Source organism: Pleurotus ostreatus (genome assembly GCF_014466165.1).
Source record: "Pleurotus ostreatus strain PC9 chromosome Unknown scaffold_6, whole genome shotgun sequence".
Lineage (NCBI taxonomy): Eukaryota > Fungi > Basidiomycota > Agaricomycetes > Agaricales > Pleurotaceae > Pleurotus > Pleurotus ostreatus.
Window position 1 is genome coordinate 2,927,222 of NW_023503161.1, and position 18,563 is coordinate 2,945,784.

At 55.0% G+C, this 18,563-nt stretch overlaps 5 protein-coding genes across 5 annotated transcripts; 4 read left to right on the top strand and 1 right to left on the bottom strand.

Moving 5' to 3' along the window:
• Window positions 1–1,348: 1,348 nt before the first annotated feature.
• On the top strand, window positions 1,349–1,648 carry CAP3_4 (Glycosyltransferase Family 90 domain containing protein; the record flags this gene model as incomplete). Its single annotated transcript, XM_036778618.1, has 1 exon — window positions 1,349–1,648. The coding sequence occupies one exon, from the start codon at window positions 1,349–1,351 to the stop codon at window positions 1,646–1,648; it is 300 nt and encodes a 99-aa protein (XP_036630046.1).
• A 946-nt stretch (window positions 1,649–2,594) lies between these two features.
• PC9H_009112 (uncharacterized protein) lies at window positions 2,595–2,978 on the top strand (the record flags this gene model as incomplete). Its single annotated transcript, XM_036778619.1, has 1 exon — window positions 2,595–2,978. One exon carries the CDS (start codon window positions 2,595–2,597, stop codon window positions 2,976–2,978), a length of 384 nt encoding a protein of 127 aa, XP_036630047.1.
• Window positions 2,979–3,765: 787 nt separating this feature from the next.
• PC9H_009113 (uncharacterized protein) lies at window positions 3,766–4,432 on the top strand (the record flags this gene model as incomplete). Its single annotated transcript, XM_036778620.1, has 3 exons — window positions 3,766–4,011; window positions 4,067–4,188; window positions 4,342–4,432. The coding sequence occupies 3 exons, from the start codon at window positions 3,766–3,768 to the stop codon at window positions 4,430–4,432; spliced, it is 459 nt and encodes a 152-aa protein (XP_036630048.1).
• Window positions 4,433–6,075: 1,643 nt separating this feature from the next.
• PC9H_009114 (uncharacterized protein) lies at window positions 6,076–8,225 on the top strand (the record flags this gene model as incomplete). Its single annotated transcript, XM_036778621.1, has 10 exons — window positions 6,076–6,361; window positions 6,414–6,621; window positions 6,686–6,816; window positions 6,889–6,960; window positions 7,157–7,305; window positions 7,621–7,668; window positions 7,727–7,844; window positions 7,897–8,058; window positions 8,112–8,158; window positions 8,211–8,225. 10 exons carry the CDS (start codon window positions 6,076–6,078, stop codon window positions 8,223–8,225), a joined length of 1,236 nt encoding a protein of 411 aa, XP_036630049.1.
• A 2,341-nt stretch (window positions 8,226–10,566) lies between these two features.
• Window positions 10,567–10,908, bottom strand: PC9H_009115 (uncharacterized protein; the record flags this gene model as incomplete). Its single annotated transcript, XM_036778622.1, has 2 exons — window positions 10,567–10,737; window positions 10,789–10,908. The coding sequence occupies 2 exons, from the start codon at window positions 10,906–10,908 to the stop codon at window positions 10,567–10,569; spliced, it is 291 nt and encodes a 96-aa protein (XP_036630050.1).
• Window positions 10,909–18,563: the final 7,655 nt, after the last annotated feature.

The window sequence follows — 18,563 nt, forward strand, 5'->3', positions numbered from 1 at the left end:
ACACTGCGACCAGATGCGCACCGCCCTTGCGTAACGGGAAGTAGCGTAACCAAGGGATCGCCAGCCCCCTCACCAGCGCGCGCGATCGCTACGGCGGAATCTCACTGCGTGCCGTCGTTGGGCAACTGGGTGGGGTAAGGCGTTTGCAGTCCCATGGGCGGGGGATGGCGCAATGCGCGGGAAGGCGGCCGTATCGGAGCATCGGGATATGCTAGGTCTGTTGTGCGCTGGGAAAGCAATACATTGGTGAGTTGTTCCATATCCACGCACGTGAAGTGTTGCTCACCTTGCGCTGCTGCCCAGTGTCGTTTGGTTACCATTGACCTTGTTCCATTCGCGAGCATCCAACCATCCTCTCCCCTCCGTCGCTAAGCCCGCCCGTCCCTCTCTCCTTTGATGCGCCGCTGCCAGAGGAGCATTGACCCTGTTAACGAGATGACTGTGATTATGTTCCTCTCGTTGGTGTGTGTCTCTCTGGCGCATATCTTGCAGCTCGTTCTGTTGGATGGGTGTGGAATGGGAGCTGCCGCCTCTGTATGGCCTTTGGGCGCGAGTAGAGTGCTGGCTGGCGACATTGCAATGGCCGGGTACGGTCCTCTGCGCTTATGGGTACCGTCGTTCTTCTGTGTTTCGGAGCGTAGTCGGGCGTTGGCTGGAATGAACTTGAGTACGGGACTAGTAGAAATGTAAGTAGTGTACGTACTGGTGCTCCATTCAATCCATTAGATCTTCGGCCATTTGACTGATCAGTCATCTAGATAGGGTCAACATTGCGAGTCAATTACGACAGTGTACATGAGAATGAAGAATCGAGGTGGTCGACTGGTCGATGAGCAGTTGAGTAGTAAGTCCGGAATTACACAACGGAACGGAGCAAACTTCGATCGCTCACGTGGTATTGGTTCGAGCGCCATAGCGCCGCCTTCAAGTCCTCTCGCCGCCAACCAAACGCGCAGAGGCACGAACTTATCCTGGCTGGGCAGGCAATCAGCGTATTAGGTGTGTACAAATTTCGTCTTCTCCTCGCCCTCGTTTCTCCTGACATACGAACTCCAGAGCCTCCCTCGTCGATACGATGTGATCATCAAACAAAGCCGCCATCACCACGACGGGCGAACTTGACTTGCGGCGTGTCAGGAATCGAGAGAACGAGGTGAAAGGGTACAGGTAAGCATGATCATGATGCTCAAACTTTAGGCCAGACTCACCTGTTCCCGCAGGCAGCGACATGCCCGAGCCATCATGGAAACACCCTCCATCAACCCTCCCAGCACACTAGAATAGCAAGGGTCCTAACCCCGCCGCCCCGCGCAAAGAAAAGACCTTCATACACGGCCACCGCCACGCGATGGACCTCTGCCACAGACCGCCCCTCCTCTTCTCGCACGCGCAACTCCTGCCTCACCCCCCAACGACGCCCCATGCGCAGTCCCCCATGTCCGCGCAGGCGACGTACTGCAACACGATGGTCCACCACAACTTCCAGCTCCCGAGCCTCATCTCATGGGTGGACGACATCCACCCGCGCTCGAACGACCCGCCGTGGGCGAACAAGACGGACGAACACATGTTCTGGCGCGGGAGCAACACGGGCCGACATTCAGCGCGGAGACGCTGTGGTGCTATTCGCAGCGCCCGCAGCTCGTGAAGCTGGCGAACGATATGGAGGGCGCTTGAACGGGGAGACAACGCGAACGAGAACGGGGAGATACAGAACGAGGGGGAGGAGGGAGAGATGCACGAACGAAACGTAAGGCGACACGACGTCAGAGACACTCGCTTCGCCTCACGTCGCCCCGAATCCACATCCACATCCACCACGTCCGCACCCACGTCCCAATATATCCACGCTCCTGCAGTGCCAGTGCAGGTGTGGAGCTGCGTGCTCGCCCCTCCCCCGGGTACGAGTGCGTTTGCGTTTCCGTTTGCAGCGAGTCGCGACGGCGCTGGACGCGGTGTGAGGTGTTAGTGAACTGTGTGAGTACGTGTTCAAGGTGGGGAAGTGGGCGTATAGGCTCGCCTGAGTCCGGGTAGCGCAGATGACACTGGTGCGGGTGCGATGGGGATGTCAATGCCGGGTAAGGCGTTCGATCTGCGAAACTGAGGGAGAGGGCGAGAGTGTACGAGAACGAGGAAGACAACGAGAGCGAGGAGCAGCAGGGACAGAGGAAGGAGAGAACAAGGGATGAGAGGGAGGGAAGGCGTAGAAAGGGCACAGAGGAGAAGTTGAATTTGGTACGAATGTCGCAGGAGAACAAAGGAGAACGTACCGTGGAGATTAAGCCAGACGTAGACGCTGTCAATGCTGTCGAACTCCGAGCATTGGCAGAGAGGTCAGAGAAGGGAGACCTAGATGGAACACACGAAGGGTTAGAGACGAAGCACGATACCTGAGAAAGAAGAAGACGGCGAACCTCAGAGCGTAGCTCGAATCGAGCATCGAGCCTGACGCGCAAGACTGCTCCACCCCCACCCAATCCCCCATTCCCCCTTCGTCCTTCATATTGACGCACCACCTTCGTTGTTAAGGCCGAATTTCGGTAACAGGCGTGAACAGTCGACTTTTACTGCTTTCAAACCAGTTCGAAAGCTTCATGACGTTGACGACGTCTCTCCAGGCTCAGCACGATGCGGCTCAATCTACCATTCTGAACCTACAAGCAAAAGTTGTCGAGCTAGAGGACAAAGTGAAGACGTCTCAGACCGGACAGGAAGAGGTTATCTCCGCCTCCATCTCAGCTGCCACAGCTGTCGTTGCCTCTGCGTTTGCGGCCAGGGACGCCCAAACGCCGGCAAAATCGGATACTGAGAACGGGACGCTAGAGCAGTTAATGACAGACTGGAAGAAGAATGTAGACGGGCAGTGGAGTAGCATGCGCAAGGAGTGGTCTGAGGAGCGTGCTTGGTTGGCCAAGGCGAGCGAGGAATGGGAGACGAAAATCAAGCTGACTCGAAGCTTACCGCCCTTACCACCGTGAGCGACCCACCGTTGGCTGCAGGCCCAGATGATCATCAGAACGGAAATCTACGCCACACTCTTGCTACTCCTCCAAGTCCCCGCAGTCTCTCCTCCAACTCGCGACGTTCATCAAGAAGGAAGCGCTCAGGATTAGCACGGGGCCGAACCGGAAATCGATCACGAGCGTTAGCCAGGCCGGCTGCGACGACGACGTCTTGCGAGCTGACTCCCCTGACTTTGAGTCCGACGAAACGCTTCATGATGCGAAGGGCGCGGGAGATCTGCTGGGTTCGTCCCTCATCTATGACGGTTTCGACCGTTTGCTTACCGTAGACGCCGCCGATAACGCAGTCACCACCTTGCATGCCCCACGAAAACGAGCCGCTCCAATACAATATATTCATACGGTGAGTATATCCCTCAATCCCCGGGAGGGAGAGTAGCGCGACTGGGGAGACAAATGCGCGAGATGGCGCTGGCTGCGGAGACGTGTGGGCATGGGCCCACGCGAGCGGGCTACGCGAACGACTACGGCACCAGCAACGGTAGGACGATGCTGTTAATGGCAGCTGCGGCTGCGGCGAAGCGAAGACGCCAAGGCCAAACACCATCAAGTAACCGCTAAACTCCACCACCAACCGCCAGACAGCGGACCCCAGTCCATGACTGACTACCATCTCGGTGAGCACCCCGTTCACTCGCTAGGCACCCTTACTCACGCGCTTGATCACTCAGACGCGACCCTTGGTGGCTAACTCCTGCCCACGCCGCCCACCAACCTCCTCGCCCACCAGCACGCCGTGAACATGGCCCAGAGCGCGCACCACGACCTTGCCCCGCGCACCGACACGCAACTAACTCCCAAGCACGCCGCGAACGGAATCCACGGCTCTTCAACGTGTCTTGACGCTCAAGCCGGCATCAACTCAGTCTTCGATCTCAACAGCCAGCACCCTACGCCCTTGAACACATTGCTCAACACGAAACGGCGCAGGAAACGACGGCAGCGGATGAGAGGCGATGAGCAAAGAGAAACGGGGCGCGCAACACGGGTAAGTAAAATCGTGTTCAATAGCCCGCGCATCCACCTTATATGGTGCAGACAAGCTCGTCGAGCACGAACGGCGTCGCGCAGATGTGAAGGCCCCAAACGCCGCCGTAACGCCGCCAGACCTGCCACAAGCCTTCAACAGGGCGCGTACAGCCCCGAGTTCTCGAAAAGAAACCAGGTACGCACCCACCTTGTTTTCGCTCATCGTGCATTTGCGCTGACCTGAACGGGTTTCCAGCGTTCCTCAATCCACGTGAAGTCGTGTCAATCTCATCCAAGACCAGCACCATCAATTCTCTCTCATGATCACACGATCTTACCAACTACGCAGCCAACAAGCGCATCTCCACCATCTACGCGACGCCTTACGCCCAACACGAACTGAGGAGAGACGAAGAGGCTCGGGGGATCGTAACAGGTAAACTGACTTGAACTGGTGCGTGGTGCGTATTTTACCATATGATGCTATCTGTCCACTCACCATACCCAGAGATAGTGTCCCACCTCCCTAACTCGTTCTACCGGCCTTGCAGTACCCGCCCGCCTCCCTGCCCACGACGACAGGAAACCCGGGCTCTCATGCTGCCAGCCGCAACGTCCATGATGCAGGGCCCACTTATCTCGTACCTGAACACATCGCGCCGTGACTGCGGAGCCAGACAATGGCGTAGGGGCCAGAGCCGGGACTACACAAAACCATCAAGGCCAGGGGCAGACGCACCTGGGCATACAACACCGCTTCCGAACCCTCCTTCACAGCCCGCCAGACGCCTAGGAACCTTTCCAGACAACGTAAGACCGGCAACACGGGGTAGGACGACGACAACGAGAGGTGCTGCTGGAAGATGGTGACGGTGGCCGCCTGGGTTGCTGGACGCCACTAGCCCGCCAGCGCGAGACGGAGGATCGAGGCAGTGACGAATACGAGTCGTTTATATAGGCTTAGGGAGGGGATGGTCGAAGGATAACAAGAGAGAGAGACGACGAGGCACTGGCGACGACGAGGAGGAAACTGAATAGCACGTATGAAGGTGAGCGCCCATCTCGTACTCATGAAAATGCACTCACCACGATGTCGCACCCCATAGCGCCTGCTCTGTCCCTCACATCTCCCCCGAGCTCCGTCGACACCACCATGCCCGTCCATTAACCGGCTCGCGGCTCAAGCGGCTGCAGCGTGAACGCGAACGCGAACACCAATGCCAACGACGTGAACTCCGTACTGCGGTACTAGCAGAAACACAAACGCGTGCACGCATGCAGCCTGCGCATGCGAATGCACACGAACATGAGCACGAGCACGAACTCGACCACAAATAAGCCTACGCACCGGAAACAGGGACGAGAAGCAGAGCGGGAGCGGACGGAGCGCGACACAACACGGTGCAGAAGGAACGGACGAGTGGAAGGTAGAGAAACGTAGGCGGAGGCGGAGGCGGGGGCGGGGGCAGGAACGGAAATGGAAACGGAAACGGGAAAGAAACAGACGGGGGACTGGTGAATCCAGAGTGCAGGCGTGTGATTGGATGATGCGGGATTGCGCTCGCGGATCTTATCTGTATTATTTCACCAACGTCAGTGTACGCCTCATTCCCAGTCCTTTTCCCATCTTCCCTGCTCTCCGTAAGTCAGCTCGATGGCCATTCATCGTGGCATCTGTCGTTATGCGGGAGAACGTAGTGTTTCCACGTCCTACCTACCCCCTTCCTCTCCCTCTTCACCCGCCCCTCACGAGACCCACCACATGCTCACTGATTGACCCTCGTCACCGCCCTCGACCTCGCCGACTCCACGGTCTGCACGGTCGCAGACTCTGTCGTCCGGCCACCACAGCGCCTTGTCGCCCTTGAACCCCGCTTCGTCCGCGACTGGGACGTTTCCAATACCGCGCTCAAGGCCAGGCTCTCGTGGTTCTCAATATCTTACCAACCGCTTCGCCTCAGACCACTCGGCGAATACGGCCAGCTACTACAATACTTCTGATTCAGCGTATCCAACATTCGCCGCTCCAAGTCCAACGGGCCTCGGTGGTTCTGGGACGAGAGCGTCGCTGGTGCTGTATAGGATGGCGGACGACATAGTGTCGCCTGGTGGAAATAGAGATTCGGTCAGGGACTCCACATTATTGCCGCCCGAACGGAAATTCGCTCGCGACAGCGTCTGGTCATCATCAGGAGACAGCTTCGTCAGCATCTCTTCGGATAGAGACAGCAAGTATCCCTCTGACTTGATGTCATCCTTCCCAACTACCCCAAGAGGTTTGGTGCCATATGCTTATGACCCAGCGTCCGACGAACTTGAACCACCTGATGAAGAGGACATGCTGCATGACCCGGACGATAAAGCGTGGAGTGAGTCGGATATATCTTCTCTTTGATGCTCGTTTCATCCCATACCTCATAGTCGGCGGCGGCGGCAAACGGCATCCTGATCTCAAGCGCGCCTTTCCTTGGCGAGGAATACTCAACATCGCCGTCCTCATTATCCTCATCCTCGCCCTCCTATGCCTTTTTATCTTCTACCCGGTGCTCACGTTCTACCAGAACTCGGCGAGAAATCTGAAAATCGATGGCAATATACGGATAAACGCGATCGGCCAGGCGCCAGTTTTGTACGTGTTTCTAGGTCGCCTACATTTCGGAATGGTGGCTTACCTTAGATGTCGAATTCTGCAGATTCCAGATGCCAGATTTGATTGACAAAGATACCCCGGACGCCGCGAAGTCACGCACAGGATTCGATGGTCATGAATACGAACTCGTCTTCTCGGACGAATTCAACGTAGATGGGAGGTCCTTCTACCCAGGTCAGTTTGTCACCATACCGCGGATTCCTTGTCTACTTTCTCTGACGTCTGTCTGGTCTCTGCTTGCCTAAGGTGACGATCCATTCTGGGAGGCGGTTGATCTTTGGTATGGTGTGACCGGCGATATCGAGTGGTATGACCCAAGTCAAGTGACGACGAGGAACGGTAATCTGGTCATCACGATGGATAGTATCGAGACCACGGTACCTGGTCAAACAGTTGGTAGGTCTTTCTCTAGCTTGGCTCTTTCCCATTTTCTCTCCGCCAGACGGTGATTCGGGCGATCTCATCTTGCATTCTCCCACTCGGCTTTCCATTTTTAACCCACAACGTTGTTTAGGTTCGACGGCACCTTTCACTGCGGCTGAAAACCACGCCCTGAACTATAAAAGCGGCATGTTGCAAAGCTGGAACAAGTTCTGCTACACGAGCGGGTATATTGAAGTCAGCGTGGTCTTGCCTGGGGTCAACGAGAATGCACAAGGATACGTGAGTGCTCACCTTTCCCACTCTTCTTGTCCTGCCGCGGCGCTTGGTTGAAAGGAAGAGGAAGCAGCCGTTTCGCCGCCTTCCCTCCATTGTGCCCTGGGCTTATATAGTCTTCAAGTCCCCATCTTTTACGTTAATGGGCGACGCAGCTTCTTGCTGCCTTTGTACCTCACAGTGCTCTTTGTGATCCGCGTTCATAGCGCCGCTATTGAAGGCTTCGATCTATGCCGACTGCCTCTCGTCTCCGCGAGGCTAATTCGCGTTCATCATCATCGTCGTTCCATTGCGAATGCTGATTTTGGCTCCATTTTCCAGTGGCCTGGCGCATGGACCATGGGCAACCTTGGACGAGCCAGACCCATCGTATGTGGGCCATCCAGTGGCCTGGCGCATGGACCATGGGCAACCTTGGACGAGCCAGACCCATCGTATGTGGGCCAAAGCTGTTGGCCCGGACAACGGCCCGGACGGTAGTGGTGTCGGGCAGCGGCTTATACCAGAGGAACCCATGTCTATCGTCCTCAATTTGGGCATCTCTCGTATGTCGCAGTACCTTTACCACCATGGACGAGGTCCTAACCGTCATCGTAGCTAACTGGCAGACGATCGATTTCTCTACCCTGATTTTTCCCGCTGAGATGCTCGTGGACTACGTGCGGGTCTATCAACGCAAGGGCGCTATCAACGTCGGCTGCAGCCCTAAAGATTACCCAACGGCCGATTACATTAATGCCCACATGGATGCCTATACCAGTACGTCGTCGTTGATGGCATCGCCATGTTACCTTCGTTGACTGTTTCTTCAGATGCCAATCACTCATCATGGCCGTACGCCAAGCCCAAGAACAGTTTGGTATGTATCATTCTACCGGAGATCATGACACCAGTATTCACACCAGCTTTAGTGGGACGGCTGCTAACGGCGTTAGACAATCGAAACACCCTTGTACCATGAGCGACTGCCATCCTCTAAAGAGTCAGCGCCTAGCACCCACACTCCTTTGACCTTGTCCAGGTTCGCTGCCTTCAAGTAGCGGCTTACCTGTACTACCGAGTCCCCTTCCCTACCTCATTGAATAGCATTGGAACCTTCGTTCAGTTCGCGGGCCTGTAGCTTCGTTCACGTATACTATTCGGACGCAATCCGTATCATCCCTCCCTCCTCCCTCTGCCCCCGCACCCAGAGAATAACATTGCGCTAATCACCCTTGCATGTCCCAGTCGCCGTTATCACTCGCTCACCTCTTCCACTTCCATATCCGTCGTCTTATTACTCCACGGAACTACCTGTATCGCTTTCAGCCCACCCAACCTTATTAACAATTATCATATTTGGACAGACACGTAGTAGTTTTTCTTCGTCATATACACCGAATCTGCGCTGAATACTTTACCTCTGTACGATGTTATGGACTGCAGTGCTCTTGGAGGATAGGATCATTTGATATCCCTACCAGCCTTTTGTTCCTAGCAGATAGTTACAATTCTAGAGATTGGGATGTCATCGTCTGCAGAGTTTCAATGCCCCCTCTGAGCCAAATGTATACCTATGTCATGGACCTCTCAACGAAAGCGATTTGAGGTGTTAAACGTAACTTCGCCCTTCGACCTCGCTCCTCCCCATCGATTGGAAGTCGGCGGCCTGGGGGTTATCCGTTAATATTTCAATGATCGCGCTCATCACAGGAAACGTCATCGGGGTTCAATGTCAAGCAATGTCATTGCTGTAGTGATCTGGTGATATCTGCCGAATGCTACGACAGTAGCTACTGGCGCGGACGTCCGAGCGTTGTTCGAGCGTTGACAGCCAAGTACTGGTGCCATATCAACTGGGTAGTAGTTACGACATGTAAATCTATCCATCGAAGCAGCGTCGAGCGCTCGTAATCGACGTTTGTTCCGTGTGGCAACCTGACGGGACAGGCAGTATATACCTACAATCCGTCTACAACGGACGTATTGTTTTACGGTCTCGGGCAGCGTGCAGCAGTGGGTGTTCACGAACATCACCTTCTTGGGGGTGTTCCCAGCGAATCTTTGGTCGAGAGAACGACAGATGATGGTATTGACAGTTCCGCCGCGATAATGACCCTGCGTCTGAGATGGCATGGTCTAATTAAGTTCGCCATGTGTCCGAGCTCACGAAGGCAGTAACGTCCCGACTCGCGCGGCTACCGCTTGGCCACCTGGCTCTGCGAAATTCTAGGACATGAACGGGAGATCGAGGTGTAATATGAGATGCGGCAGAGGCTAGGACTGAGCACTACGATGCAAGTTTGCACGGGCACGACTGATGGACACGGCTATGCCTTTCAAACAAGACACGGAGTGATGCAATGCTTCATCGTATACACCCTCATCTGGCCATCCTTCCCCCTTCCTTCCTTGTCCTATCATCGCTACCGTTAATGTGTCGGCGGTGGATTCGCAGATCCCCTCGTCATCGCTCAGCCCTTTGGCGCGTCCGTCGTGGATGGGAACGTTCGAGGGATTCCATCGGAGCTGAGAGGCTGTCGAAGCCTCAGATTCGGACCCGCAAGCGTCTTGTTTCGAAGTTTCCTTCGGGTGCGTACGTCCGCGTCTGTTCCCCGTGGGGCTCCTTGACCTTCACCATCAAGCGTGAGGCAAGATCATCCTCTGTGGGCCATGAGGTCGGGGCTGCCAGAGGCCCGCGATCGTGGGGACTGCGTGCAAGGACGGGGGAGAAAGGGATGGATGCCCCGCCCAGTTCTGGGGACAGGACACGGAGGTGAGTGGTTGCTCTAGCACTGTAGATGTGTTGGCTTACCTTTGTCGTCTCTGGCGCGTTCGCTTTTCTTTGCATCATTCGTTCAGTTCCCCATTACCCACCTCACCATCTATGTCGCCTACGCGCCTCCTCGTGGTGCTCCTGATCTCATAGTGGTGCTCCAGGTCTCGCATCCGCCATCCTCGTCGCCGATTTGCGATTGAGAGAGGCTAGGGAACCTCCGGTGGTCCTCGGGCAGTCGTCAACGGCGGTCTGGGGATAGAAAAGTGTCGAGAGTAGGCTCTCCCCCAGCATTTCCGTGACGGGGCAGGTTGGGAGACCATGGCGCGCTGATGCTGCCCTGCGCGCCACGCTCCTGGCCGCAGTCGGAGGTCTATACACGCGGGTGAGCGCGACCTCATTGTGATGTTGATGGCTGCTACGTACCTAGGCGTTCGGTTGCCCTGCTATTCCTACCCCCCCCCCCTGCCTGCCTCTTTCCTCGTTATTCCTCGTCGTTCCGCGCGCTGGTCCTACGGTGGCGTCAGTCTCTCTCCGGTCCTTTCGCCAACGGTTGCTGCCTTGTTCCGATCGGGTAGGAAGGGTGTACGCCGTGTGGTGGATGAGTGGCACCACCCAGAGTTCGGCGCGATTGCAGAGTATGAGGCGTGCGAGTTGACTGGCGAGGAGCAGACGGAGGGGATCTGGCTCAATTATAAGACCGTACGAACCCAGTCTGTAGCTGTTAATCGTACCTGAATAGACTTGTTGCGCAGATGTTGGACAGGCTGGGCGTGCGATGTATCTGGCGAGTCGGCCGCTGCACTCTCAGGCAGGGGTGCCTGAGTTGGATGAGGTAGGATGGAGGACGGCATCCGGCTTTGATCGTCAGTCTGTACGAAGTAGGTCTGTAGGTGCCTGAATAGACACCATTTGTCCCCTGCCGCCTATGAGAGTCGAAACATCAATTCCATTGATTCAATACTCACCTGATGGATTCACCCCGGATAGCCGACCACAAACGTTCCATCTAACTCCTTGGCCAGCCTTTCGCGCCAGGTTCACCGTCTTTCACGTTAGGAGCGGCTCGAATCGTTTGGCGCGTTTGTAGTTGTCCTGCACAAGAATGCGCACTTTGACGTCAATAGGAGGGGGTGAGAATGATTAGGCGTATCATAGCATCCCGTCGTCGTCGTCGTTGCCGTCTACTTCGTCCTCGCCATCGTCGTGGTGCGCGCTTGAGAGCTTGAAGGAACGGAGCGGACTTCGATCGAGCACGTGGCGTTAGTTCGAGCGCCAATAATGCGGGGCAGCCGATCGTCCTCGATGATCGTCAACCTCACGCGCAGGGGCACGAACTGGCATCGTTCGGAAGCAACTTAGTAAGTATTCCAGCTTCTGATCATCTTCATTCTCCCTACCCTACCAACGTCATCTCTAGCGCACCCTGCGTCGTTGTCAAACACTGTGTCGACTTGCGAACTTGAACGTTTGAACCGCAGGACGTATTCGGAGGCAAGAACATACAGGCAACGGCTTCAGGTAAGTAAAACCCCATCGTGAAACATTGGACCATACTAACCTGTTCGCCCCCACGCCAGCGCTGCCTGCGCTCCCAACCCTTCCTCTTTCTCTTTCTCTGCGCCCGCTCCAAACAACGCCGGCCATCGACGAAGGTATCGACAAGCTAGATGTAGCGAAGGAGCTTAATGCGTTGGCGATGCGTTGCACTACTTTGACAAGGACACCCAAGTGCACTCGTAGCGCTTGTCCAGCCGCTTTCTTGCTGCAAGCAGCCCTCACGCACACGTCCTAACCCATCCAACTCGCATTCTCGCCGCCTACTCACTCTCGCTAACCCCTTCCGCGCGTCCAGACTCAAACACAGCGCAGGCTCTACTCTACAAACATCCGTCCCCTTCCCTCCCATCCCCACTCAGACCCAGCCCTATTCCGTCCCCATCCCTCAACACGGCCCTGCCATCCCGCCATCCCTTTCACCCTGAATATCCAAGATCGCGTCGAATCTATCCATACACGCCGTTACGCCCATACACGATTCGCCGCATACAAGTCCCCACTCGTCCCTCGCTAGCAAGTCAGTCAGCATGGGTTGGACAACACGGATGAAGGGAAAACCAAGGGTACGTACGCTATCAAAGACTTGTACTGCCAAACCTAACCTCGAGCTCAATCACCAGCCATCGTTCTCGACTGCGGCTCCCTCCCTTCCTCCCTCCCTTCCTCCCTCCCAGCCTCTCCCTACCCCAGTCTCCCTACTCCATCAACGTTCAACGCGCATACACGCATCCTCGCCGCCTACCTACGCACTCCCCTGCAACTGCCGTCCGTCCGTTCAACCACCATCCAAACCACCATCCACACTCCACGTTTCGCCACCGCGAAAGCTGCAAACAAACGACGAAAAGAGTAAACGAGATGCGCAAAATGTCTCCGCGCCAAACGACGCCCAACACCTCATCTCACGCAGAAAACGTATCCTCACAAAACACATTTTTCGCGAGAAAGTCGGCCTCGATTGTCGATTCCCAGTCCCCGATTGCCGATTCCCGGAGACGACTGTCTTGCGGTGGTAGTGGTGGTACCCGAATGCGAAGGTCCTGTGGCTGAGAGGAGGTTAGCGAACGACGCAAGTTGATCGAGACGAAACAAAATGAAATGGAACGGGTAGGAGGTACGAGCTGCGGACGATTGAACGACAATGGGAACGAGAAGGAAGCGGGGGAGAACAAGACGCGAGCATACGCGAATACGAAGCAGACTCACTGTAGGGTTGGCACCCTGTTCGAGCCTTGATTCATGGTTTATTGTACGTATACTATCGTTTCGTTTACTTCCTGTTTCGGTCCGTCATCAGCTGCGGCCGCATTCATTGTTAGGTACTAGCTTACTAGATTATACATGCACACTCTGCGTGCTTATTTACATCTACCTACAGTATATATAGTACCTACCTCTACCTATGAAAACAATAACAAGAAGTTTCCCCTTCCCTCCGTTGCGTTGCGAAAGTCGAGTCCAGCAGTCGCACGCGGCGCTGCTTGGTCGCGTTTCCGTCTTCCGTTCCGTTCGCCACGTGGTGTTCGGTTTCACTTTCCTTCTCACTTCGCTTTTGGTGGGAACACCACCCATTCCCAGTCCTCGCATTCACACCAGCGAATACGACTTCGCGCCTACATCACCACTCACCATTCCCGTCATGATCCCCCGTCAACACCCACATCTCCCGTCGCCATCTACCACCCACATCGACTTTGACTTTGACTCCACGCCATCAGGCTACTGCTACGCGTAACTCTCCAGAGCTCCAGCCATCCTCAATCACCGATACCTCCATCCATCCTCCATCAACGGACGACGGAACGATGGCGAGAAACGGAAACGCAATTTGTCCTCGCGGACTCTACTGGCAGGCCAGCGCGACGGAGAAGCAATGGAGCTACGAAGACCAGCAGGTCGTATAGGCGTACAGAGGGGGTAGACAACAGATGGCAAGAGGGAGAGGCTGCGAGGCACTGGCGTCGACGATGAGGAGAACAAACAACGAATGAGAAGTGACCACCCATCTCGCATCTCACACTAGTGAGAACGAGCTCACCGCAATATCTCGTCCTACACAGCCCCCTCTGGCCCTCACATTTCCCCCGCGCCCCGTCGACGCTACCACGCCCGTCCAACCACTCCGTGCGACGCCCTGACAATGCGTACAACACCACCCATGTCTTCTCCGTCTGTGGCCATCAGTGTCGAACGCATCGTCCCAAATCCCACGCAGCGTCGCACCCAGCACCCAACAACGGCCTCAACACTTTGCCTGCTGGAGTATCGAGGACGTAAGGATGGTGGGGGACGACGACGACGACGTATCGCAGCGCAGGGCTGAAGAAGGTGGGTCCCCATCGTGTCGGCGCCAAAATGCCAAGATCCCCACACGTGGAGGAAATCGGCGACGACGTCGGGAAGTAGTTGATGCACAGGCAGAGCTACGGCACCCGCAATGTCAGCGGGATGTCAGCGGGTTACGTATGGCGTGTTGCACGTCGCTCTGTGCGATGCAGCGTCGGATATTCCCTATTCCCCATTGCCGCGCACGCCAGGAGGCAGGGCATCGCCTCCACCACTGTCGCCTCTACACCGAGACCCTCCCAGACGTCCCACGAACTCGCGGCGAGGCCGTCCAAGATAACCGCGCCAGCTGACGAGCCAAGCACCACGCATCAAGCACCAAGCACCAAGCACCAAGCACCAAGCAAACACGCCTCGGTTCGCCAAACGAAATGAATACGCGAAAACATCACGAAAGCGGAGAACTCACCCACGCTTGCCCACATCCATGTCCTCATGCAACAGCGGCAGGACCTCTGGCGCAGACGCAGACGCAGACGCAGACGCTGTTGGGAATGCATACACCGGAGGTGCGACGGCGGGTTCGGCTGGGAGTGAATTTGCACGACGTCCGAGGAGAGGAGAGATTGACAAGGGGGACGTACCGTGAGGAACACATGAGCAGCGTCTATTGAGCGCCTCTCACCTCCAGGGCCGAGCTTTCATCCCAACGGTGTCCGCTACGACGATCTCCAGCATGCCCTTAAACAGCCACCCACACTCTCTGGCCCTCACAGTCTTCTAAAATCTATAACGAGGCCTGCAAAGTCAAACATGACTCCGAGTCTCCGTCCCGGGTATCGCAACTTCCGTCGCATTGCGTCGGGACTCGTGGTAAAACGTTAGAACCGAAGAAAAGAATAGAAACGCACGAGACGAGACGCAGATGACAGACAGAGAGAACGAGGGACCGAGAGGAAGAAAGAGAGGCCGAAAGAACTGGACAACAAGTGTGTAGGAGACCCGCGGGACGAACAAGGCAGGAGACCGGCGAACGAAAGGACAAGGAAGGGGTTCAGTCAGAGCAGATAACCAGAGGTACGTACACGCCCCACTTCGCTCTGAACACGTGGCCCCCCGACTGCCTCTTTGCCATCCGCGCTCGTTGCCGTGTCTTTTCCCGTCGTCTCCTCTTGGCTGCCGTCTGTTCTCCTCTTAGAGTGTCTATTCGAGGCTCTCTCTTTCGCCCTCTTAGCGACCTCTTTTCCGCTTTTCCGCCGTGTCTTTTGTCGTCGTCTCTCCTCTTTCCCCTCGTCTGTTCGCCCGTCATTCTTCCTCCTACAATTCACCGCCCACGGTCCTCTCACCAGCCTCCTACGCGCGTCTCGACCTCCTGTTTCGTCCTCCGTGCGATCACCCCAGTACCCCTTCCTCCACGGCGTATCCATATCCTCCATCGCATACCCACCACATATTCCATATCCATAGTCACTCTCTTGATATCACCGCGCCAATCGCCTCCTCGGCCTCTTCTCTGGACTGCCACTCTACTCTGTACATCCTATCCGCTGCATCCATCATCCCAAGTACGTATATCTATACCGCTAAATCCACACCACACCGTCTGTCCGTACTCCCGTACTCTCGTGCTTCCTGCTGCCCGACTGCTCCCTCCTCCCGCCGCATGTCGTTATTACATCATGTACACCATCATCATATGGCATACACGAACCACCCCTCCAGCTACAACCTCATACCGCAGGTCGCGTATTTCGTATTTGCACATGCACATGCACATGCACGGTATACATATACAAATCCGTCTCCCTTATCGTCAGGGACCCACATGCACGATATACCATTCAAGCGCCGAGTCGCGAACAGGCGGTCGGGTGCGACGCAGACTGGACTCGCGCGTTCGATGTCTTCGATCCAGGAGAGCACGTATGCTCCTCCCGCAACACGCAACACGCAGAATTCCGAATTCTGAATTCTGCATTCTGCATTCTGCATTCTGCATTCCTGGGAGCGGGGACCAGGGATGCGCAGATCGCGATAAGAGTGCGCGGCGCTCGTGGGACGCGTTCAACGCTCAACCTCCTTCGAATGTAAAGTCGGCCTCTTGTGGGAGTGGCTCCTCCCGATCTCCCGATAGGTATAGCGGGCGATTGGTGTAACGGCAGTACGTCCTCCACCGCCTGCCCCTCGCAGTGCCTCGCAATCACAACCACAATTCACGACGTTACGACGTTACGACACGGGCTCCAGATCCCTCGACTCCAGCTGCACGTGGCACCTCTGACCCCTGTCGTCTGGTCGTCTGGTCGTCTGGTTCTCGGGGCCGGCAAGACTACTCCGACTGTGAAACGTTACCCGTGAAACTATCACTGCCAGACCGCGACTGCCGGGCGCAGAACACGCATTGGTCTGCCCCTGTGCAAGTGCGCTGGTGGGCTGGTGTCCTCCCCAAGACGAAGGGCATGCGGAGGCGGGACAACGAACATGAAGTCTGTGCTAGTACGCCCGCAGTGAACTGTGTGGTGTACATATACCCTCAAATCAACGCAGAAGCTTATGTTTGTCCATGAAAACGTCAAAGATATAATTTAATTCGTCAAGCAATATAGTAGTACATACAGCTCACGACAACAATGCACGGACTGAAATTGTTCATAAATCCATACTAATACTATTTTCTCAGGATGTACCAGCACAGGGGAAGGCAGACTATGACGATCACGATGGAGAGAGTGATCCCAATCTGCCTGACTTCCACAGTCGCGACGAAGAGAGAGATTTCTATGACAGTGATGATGAGCCCGCTCAAAAATAATACCGCCCCTAAGATGAAGCATTGTCAACATGGTCCAGAGAAGTGGATTTTGAACAATAGGACAAACAATATATGCAGTAGAAGGGGAAATCCCAGGGAGCACCGAACATCTTGAGTATCTGTAGCGAATTTGCATTCATCCAACCCCTTGTGGGTATGAGCTCTTGGAGCCTGCAACCTTCGCAAGAGCACTTGTATGCAATATCGATGATCATTGCTGTTCCGACCAGGGGATAAACAGTTGCGAAAGTATTGATCACGATTGAAATATATGCCAAATTCAGAAGTGAGGGAGGGCAGACGCCTGCGGGGATTCCAGAGAAGGTATCTTTATCTTTGAATAAGATGAGGAGGTTGATAGCGTTCGCGGCAAGAAGGGCGGACTGGTCGTAACGCGGAAGAACTCTTGTAAGTTGAATTTAGCCAACAAGGTCAAGATTGAGGCGTACAACGACTGCTCCTGATTGGAAGAGCGTTATGTAGGACTGTTGGATCGACGCCACTAGTGGAGGCAGGGTGTCTCACGGTGCCGTGAGTTTGCAGAAAAGACCGAGATACAGGTGGTACTGTGCTTACAATCAATTGAGCACGCATGAGAGGCATGGCGAGAGGTTTCCAGTAATGGCTGGCGTGCAATTTCTGGGGCTGTATTGTCCTGTTCTACAGCCGAATTCATGGCAGGGAGATTCAAAGTAATGGGGAGAAATCAACGCAGAAGGCGTGAGGTCACACACCCAGGTCAATTGGTATAAGTAGTCGTAGGATTGTGACGATTATCTTCCGTAGTCGGACCCATCTTATAATGGCACACACGTGCACAACCAGGGCAGGACGACACACTCTGTGAACGCTCCCTGATGGGACAACCTTGAAGAGTCCTAGCCCAATGAGTGGCTGCTGCTCATTTGCCTCCTGCGTAGCGGATGGGCAGGCGATCAGGTAGATCAGTATGCTCGGACGCATTTATTGACCCATCTTGTAGGAAGGTGTTTCATGTGTGAATGGGGTGTCTTTACCGTACTACTCCTGGAGAATGCGTAAATTTGTGCAATGCATTGCTGGGGGGACGCTACGAGACGGAAAAATGCGTCATCTGTCCTCAGAAGGAAGGGAAATTGTCTTTGTAATATCAAAATACTCAGAAGTCCTGCCTCGGAAGCGCATCGACTTGCGAGGCAATATTACCAAGGATGCCAGAGAAAATAGCATGATAATTATGACCATGCAATGCAAAGTCGGCCGTCCCAAAGTAAGGGGGATGCGAAGACCTTGTCAGGCGATCCACAGTCAAACATGCGGCCCGCAGAAAGGCACTCTCTATCTAGGCAAACATCCTTGTGCACCCTGTACGTGCCTGGAGGTATATATTGTTGCCTGGCGAGACTGGGTTGTCCAAGTGAGTCCGTTCTAACTGTCATAACCGCCGTCGTGAACGATGGCCACCTATGGTGCCAGGACGTATATCTATTGGCTCGTTCTTGAAATAAATCCTGGAGGTTTATTGGGATGAAGAATCGACCGAATACCGTAGCACCCTTGCTGCTGTCTGGGGGAATCATGGTGTTGCATCCCGAGTCAACATGTGTTGATGAAGAAATTATAACATGGCGCCGAGCACGGAGGAATGTGTACCCTGGGTGATAAGGTATCTGGAAAAAGGTTTAGACCAGCGAGTGGAAGATGAACAAAGGATGTTGCTGCGCTTTTGCATGTTTCATGTTTGACTGTTCCATTAGTTTCTCTATGTTCTATGCACACTGACGTTTGAACACACGGTGACTACAAATTCACGAGCCCTTCAGTACCAATATCCAGTGATTCACCAGCGAAGTCGGAGTCGCGGTCAACAGA